At 53.1% G+C, this 7,072-nt stretch overlaps 1 protein-coding gene across 1 annotated transcript in view; it reads left to right on the forward strand.

Moving 5' to 3' along the window:
- Nucleotides 1–7,072, forward strand: part of PLXNA2 (plexin A2) — a 167,704-nt gene that overhangs the window by 64,952 nt on the left and 95,680 nt on the right. The window contains 1 exon segment of the mRNA XM_009888264.1: nucleotides 1,003–1,137. Within this exon segment, the coding sequence (XP_009886566.1) occupies nucleotides 1,003–1,137 (135 nt within the window).

Consider the following 7,072-nt stretch of genomic DNA (forward strand, 5'->3'; position numbering starts at 1 on the left):
TGCAGCGCCCCGCCCGCCCCCGGGGCCGGCCACGGCTCCACCGAGCCCTTGGCTCGCCTGACTGCTCTCGTCTCCCTGCCTGACGGTTGCCAGTGTTTTCAGCTATGTAGACACCATGTTGCAATCAAATGGCTATTCAAATATGCAAATCCTGGTAGGAAAGACAATGTAAATTGTTTGTTTATCCTCCTCCCTTCCCCTTGCACAGCCCCCAAGGCCATAAATTATTAACTTTTGGAAGAGATGGCATATCCTCAACAGCATCCGCTCCTGGCAGGGATGGGATTTGTCACAGCTTGGGCAGGTTTTCCTGCAGGAGCGGGGAGTTGTCTTCTGGTGGGGTGGATGGATACTGGGAGCCCGTCAAACTGAACGAGCCATCTGGCTGCCGCGGTAGTTCTCTGCGCGCTCAGCGGTACGGGCTGGACTGCCTTCGCCTTGCTGGATCCTGCAGATTTGGAAGGAATGGGGCGGCAGCAGCGTCTCCAAGTTTTTAGGCATCGATGGTGTTGTAGGGGGCTTCTGTGGCAGCAAGAGGCGATGGAGGTTGTCTGAGTCTCATTCTTTATGCACCTGGAGAAAAAGAAAACATCTCTGCTGTAACTTGGCTTTGTTGTGCTGCCTGTGGAGTCTTGTGGTCTTCTTTCAGGCTTATTTTGGAAGGAAGCTAAAAAGTTCACAATCTTTGTTGCTCTTGGATGCCCACGGTCAGCCATAGCACGCTGACAGTCTGCGTGCTCCCCTTGTGACCGCAAAACTTTCTTATTCTTTCTCATGGATCGGGGAAATCGCACCAACCTCAGCGGAGAAGGAGCCTTTGCTTTACCTTCTGTGCGTGCGTGTTGCTTGCCAGCTCTTCGCTCTGTCTCCAGGTTGTGAGCTGAAATTTTGACTTAGATTCCTTTTCCTACCTTGTCATCCTCCCCTCACTCCCCACCCCCAAAATAAAATTGGAGTTTGGCTGCTATGAAATCACCTGTAATCTGTTTGTGCTTCTTCCAGATCCGAGCAGATGGTCCTCCCCATGGTGGAATTCAGTATGAAATGGTGACAGTTTTCAAGGACGGGAGCCCAGTCCTTCGAGACATGGCCTTCTCCATCGATCAGAAGTATCTGTACGTCATGTCGGAGCGACAGGTAAGGCATCTGCTTCCCTACCTCCATGGTGTGGCTTCCTTCCATGAGGAGGGTGGTGTTGGAGCACATGGGGCTGAGGTTGTGTGCTGAGCCCCGTGGTGCAGAGGTGGGTACGGGTAGAAGGAGACTCAGCAGAAGCTCAGTTTTATCTGCCTCTGACCAGAGATTGTCACCAGTGAATGGGGCAGAGAGTTGTGCCGCTTGCTCTTGGTCTGCAGGCGTCGGGAATGGAGCTGAGCTGCTGCGGAGCAGATGTGGTTTGGGGCTCTGAACCCTCTCTGCCTCGGAAAGGGGATCCCGAGCCACAACCCTTACGGGCTCACTCCCCGCAGCGAGGCCGGCAGGCGGCGGTTGGGCGTAGAATCGTCTGAGCATCCTTGATGATGCCTTGATTTATTTATTTGTTTACGGGTATATTTTAAGTTGGTTGCGGAGGGAGGGATGCCACTGCACGGGGGTGCTGTGGGCAGGTGCTGTGCTAACAGCGTTCACACTGACTCTGCGCTCTGCCTTCCATTGCCGTGCCACTTCTGCTGCCGCCCTGGAGGTAGTGCCCACCCTGCCCCGTCCCTGCCCGCTGTCCCATCCCTGCCTGCTGCCCCATCCCTGCCCGCTGTCCCTGCCCACTGTCCCTGCCTGCAGGGATGCTGTGCTGCTCGGGGTGCTGGTCTGCTGGGCGAGCCTCACCCCCGGCATAGCGAGTGTCCCTTCTTGGGTCTGTCTAATCAGGAAGAAATCCTGTAATCCTTACCAGAATTTCTCATTTTAAAAATGGGATTAGTTTTTTCCTGTGTTATACCGTGGTATTACAAGGGAAATTAGTGTGTGTATAGGTTATAGCTTAGTGGTGGTGCGAATACATCCGCACGTCCGCAGAGCTTTGACCAGAGCAGACCGGTTCACAGACGTCAGTCCTCAGCAGCCGAAGTCTGCGAACTAAGGGCAACTTCTCGTTCCCGGGAGGCGATTTCTTCGGCGATGGTTTCATCACACAAACTCTGCCCTGGAGACTGGCGAACCCGCGCGGCAGGTCTCAAGCGAGAGCATCGTCTCGCTCAGCACCCGCGGGAGCCATCCCACGGCATCCCAGTGGGAGCGCCCGGAACCGGGCTTGTGCCGGTGTCTCTGGGACTCACCGCCGTTTACTGTCCACACGGCCCTTCCTCAGAGCCCGTTTCTGGGCAGGACAAACTCCGGCTCTGCAGAGAAGGACGAGAATGTAGGAAGCAAAACTGAAATGATTATGATGGGAATTTATGGCCGACGGTCCACGGGAGTCTGTTGCTTAGGGGAGGCAGCACAGTGTAAATAATCCGGGACCTTCTGTTCTTCTCGGAGACGAGAAAACACATGAAGTCCCCGCCATTAAGCCAGACTTCTGGGTTCACTGACTCTGTTGAGCATTTTATTGGCTATTACTCAGGACTGTGTAATTCAGATTAATAGAGCTGGTGCCTTGTGGGTGGTGGAGGCAGGAGAAGGGTTGCATCTGAAGATGTCTGGATGCTATTAAATTGTTCTGTGTCGAGTTAACCCTCTGGTCGCTAACAGCTTTCCCTGTCTGCCGGTAAGCAAATATCTGTCCTCCCTCCCACCTGCCCCGAGAGATGCTTTGGAAAGGTATCAGCGTGAAGATCTACTGATGGAGGTGGAGAGCGAGCAGCTCTCCTAACGGCTCGCCTTGCACCGGGGAGCTTCCAGCTCCTCCCAGCGCCAGCAAAGCTGTTTGGCTAACCTGTAGGAAAACAAAAAAAATTGGCCAATACTTAGCTTGGTTATAAAGTTATTTAAAGGCAGGGAATAAATGCTTCAGAAGAGTGCAGTTTTCTTCCTGCTAAAAGACTTAACTGAACCCTGTGGTTAAAGAAGGTACCATGTGCTTGCTGTAGCAACTCAGGGATAGAAGCTGCCCTGAACAGGCACAAATTTAGGATCCCATTCCAGCTTGGACATGGGTTAGATGGCATTAACGAGGATCTATGCAAACTTTGAAATTGCATTATTTTATTAAAATGTTAGTGTTGTGGTCATTGTCTCCGGGAGCGGTGTGCGCCGTGTGCTCTCACCCGGGAGGAAACGATCCAGCGCGTCTCAAACAGCTGAGGAACCGTTCTCCTTAGGAGGAAAATCCAGTGGGAATGCCTCCAACTCACCTTTTATGAGGCGAGAGCACCTTAATATTCATCAAAGTGCTAATTTGCTTAATTGTAAAGCAAAAAGATGTGAAGAGAATTAGGGAATAATCAAATATTCCGGGAACATTAATTCCATTTCCAACTCGGGCAAAGCACTGGCCGTGGGGGAGACTCCAGGAGCCCACGGGGGGACGCGATCCCTCCTTCCTCGCTGGATGCACGGCAGGATTTGCCTCTTGCCCTTGTAGAGATGCGTGCTCTGAGTCCAGAAGTCCCGCCGTGCCATTACATATGGATTTTGTCAGCTCCTGTGACCCCACTGCCCTTATCCTGGCAATGCGATAGTTCAGCAGAGTGGAGGGGAGAATATATTTTTTCCCGAGTGCCGTCTGAAGGAGCCTGAGGATTGAAAAGGGGTCAGTACCAAGAGAAGGAGAAAGGTCCGGCAGCTTCAGAGGGCTGAGCCTGTAAATGGTGGGAAGTGCCCTCAGAATTACTGAGAACATACAGTAAAAAAGTCCTCTGAAGTCTTGAACTCTGGAACAAAATGAAATTCTGCCACAGTAAAACGACCCAGAGAGCAGCTGTTGTTAACCCTGATCTGGTGCATGTTAACGTACTGGGGGAGGATTGTCCGGAGCCTGTGATTTTGAATGTCAGCTGAGAAAGGAACAGGATACATGCCCATGGCAAAACACATCTTTCAAAAAATGGGGTTTGTTCGTGGAACTCGGCTAAGAAACGTGTGTTCCCCAGCAGTGGTCGCTACCGGGTCTTGAGCTCTCGCGGCTGTGGTGTCAGGTACGGAGCGGCGATGAGACGCGATGCTCTGCGTTGGACCGATTCTGCTGAACAAACTGAGGTGTGAGGATGCTCCCCAGCACAGAGGAGATGTAACATTGCCGTATGAAGCCCATCGACCTTCTGGGCTAGCAGCAGCTCGCGTCAGCTTTGTACGGAAACGCATGAGGGAAAGTAGTTGCTTCATCCTGAAATCTGGAGTTGTGGTTGTCGGCGCAGTCCTTCCCCGCTCCCCCTGGCGCCTGTCCCAGCCCCGTCTGTGCCTCGCTCCAATTTATCCGCAGTCCTTTTGAGCTCCCCGTCAGCCTTTCGTGTTTCATTGCCAACTTCTTCCAAAGCAGAATATTTGACATTTGATTTCACTCCCACAAAGCACAGAAGCAACAGTTGCACAGCCCAGTCCGGGGGAGAGAAGGATAAAGAAACTTTGCTTCCAGCCGCTTATTCCCAGTTCTTTAACCACATGATTTAAGAGTGCTTATTAGGAGCTTTTACAGGCGTTCTTCCCGCTGCACCTGGTTTCAAACAGCTCTTATGGCAAAAGAGAAGCGGTTCTGACCCTGACTATTTAAAGCAGAAATTAATTTCTCAGCATCGCCCGAGCGAGCAAACACCGTTTCTGCCCCGGAGCGGAGCAAGGCGCGGGTAGCGCGAGGCGCTGCTGGGATGGAGATGCGCTGCATTAGCGGGGCCACGGGGGGTGCCGGGCCGGGGATGGCAGCGGGGGGGGTCAGCAATGGGGGTCCGTCACAGCCGTGGTGAGAGGACTTGCGCCCTAGCTCTTCTCAGCCGGTGCCCAGCGTGAGCTGCCTCTTGTTTTTCGCGGGGCAAATTCAATGATCAGTTTCTATCAGGAAAATAAAAAACGCACAAAATAAAATGTTGAGGTGGAATGGGTGGCGTTGCTGCTGGGACGGGCTCGTGGGCTGCAGCTGACCTCTGCTGAAATGGGGAGACGTGGGGGTGCACCTGGGGTGGGACCCCCCGCCGTCACGCAGCAGGCGAGGGGTTAACGGCGGTGCAGGGCAAAACCGGTGAGAAACATCTTGGGGCCACCAAAACCCCCCAGGTTTACAAATCTTCCCGTTTTAATGGTGGATCCATCATGGAGCCCACACCAACAGCCTCCGCATGTGCAGAAAAGCTTCTCCGATTTCTTGCTTTCAAAGGGAAAGACTGAAGGGAAAGTGCTGGTTGCATTGAGTAAAGTGGCTTTATAATTTAGTCCTGAAGCGTTAATTGTCTGTGCGTCAGGGAGACGGTAGGTTTTTTTAGTGTATGAAAGCTCAGTGCATTTCAATTAAATAAGCCCTGTAGGACGAGAGCGATTTTATGGCTCCACGGCTGCAACCCCTTCTCGCTCGCCGTGTCGGCTCCGGGAGGGTTCGGGCTGTCGCCGCACTGGTTTCCCATCCGCAGGTTCGACTTTGCTCCCACGTACACCTTCCGCCGGCGCGAGCTGACCCTGCGAGAAGTGGTGGGCATACTTCAGCACGGAGATGATATAAGCAGCAGCGGAATCGGGGCCAAAGATTTTTGCAGCTCTTTGATAGAAGAACAAATTTTGTTATTTTTAATCCGGGAGTGAGCGGAGGCTCAATCAAACGCGTGGCAGGCACCAGGGCAGGCACGGCCGGCTCCAAAAGATTTCACCGCTTAATCAAGGGCTATAAACACGAAATTTAAAGCAGCGCGATCAAAATAGTCACAGGGCTTGTTGGAAGGAATATCCCTGCACTAGTAAAGGGAAATGCGGCCCAGCAGCTCTGCTCCCTTCCCGACTGCGGAGCTGGAAGCCCCCAGGGCAGGAGGAGCGATGGGCACAGGGCGCTGGAGGTGCGGAGGAGACAGACCCCCGCGCAGGAACCCCCCTCCCTCCTTGCCTCTTCCCCCCCTGCAGTCACACCTTGCCAACATGTATTTTTCCTCCTTTATTTTCCAACACTTTTTTTTTTTTTTTTTCTTCCCAGCTAATGATCTATGACTTGTTTGTGCTAATCACGTAAAATAGTTTGATGAAGCGCTGAGGTCACGCGATGCGGGTCTGCTCCCTGATGGGTGAAGCAGCACTTTCCTAATAAGGGACCTGGCCAGGACGTCGCAGATGCAAAATTCATCTTCCATAAGCATCCTCCAAAATCCCTGCGCGTTTCATTGCCTCAGAAACGCTGCTGCTCTCAGCTCATCCGTAGTTACTTCGGTGGTTAATTCTGCCACAGGAGGATGATTTCATTCTGTTTTTATACGGTATGTAACTGAGTGGCATCCTGCTCTGTGACTGGGAACCTCACCGTTCCCGTGGTAGAAATAATAACTCCTAATCACCCAGTGAAATGCAGATAACATCAATTAGCACAGCAGAGCTCAGAGGGTCACGGACCTCTGTAGCCTGAGATGTACCAAGGAATCCTGTGCTCCTCTAGCGGGTACCAAATGCCCCGTGGCCGGGCTGCCTGCGGGCGTGATGCTGAGCCGTGCGTGATGCTGAGCTGTGTGTGATGCTGAGCCATGTGTGATGCTGAGCCGTGCGTGATGCTGAGCCATGCGTGATGCTGAGCTGTGTGTGATGCTGAGCTGCGTGCAATGCTGAGCCGTGCGTGATGCTGAGCTGTGTGTGATGCTGAGCTGTGTGCGATGCTGAGCTGTGTGCGATGCTGAGCCGTGTGTGATGCTGAGCCGTGTGTGATGCTGAGCTGTGTGCGATGCTGAGCTGTGTGCGATGCTGAGCCGTGTGTGATGCTGAGCCCCTCTGTGCCCCTTAGGGGCAGGGAAGGAGGGTTCAGAGGGTGCAGGCTGACTTTTTGTGTTTTTAAGCGAGCACTCACCTAAGTGATGGCACCTAAGCGGTTTCTTGTGGCCATTGTGACATTTTTATTCCCGGTTGATGCAGTTCAGAGAACCCTTATGCAGAGCGTTACGAGCGGAGCTGCACTCCCGCCCGTCACTTGGTGGGAGGCAGTGAAGATGAATGCCGACCCCTAAAGATTCCCCTCACGCCG

This window comes from Charadrius vociferus, unplaced genomic scaffold (assembly GCF_000708025.1).
Source record: "Charadrius vociferus isolate BGI_N301 unplaced genomic scaffold, ASM70802v2 scaffold266, whole genome shotgun sequence".
In the NCBI taxonomy this organism is placed as follows: Eukaryota; Metazoa; Chordata; class Aves; order Charadriiformes; family Charadriidae; genus Charadrius; species Charadrius vociferus.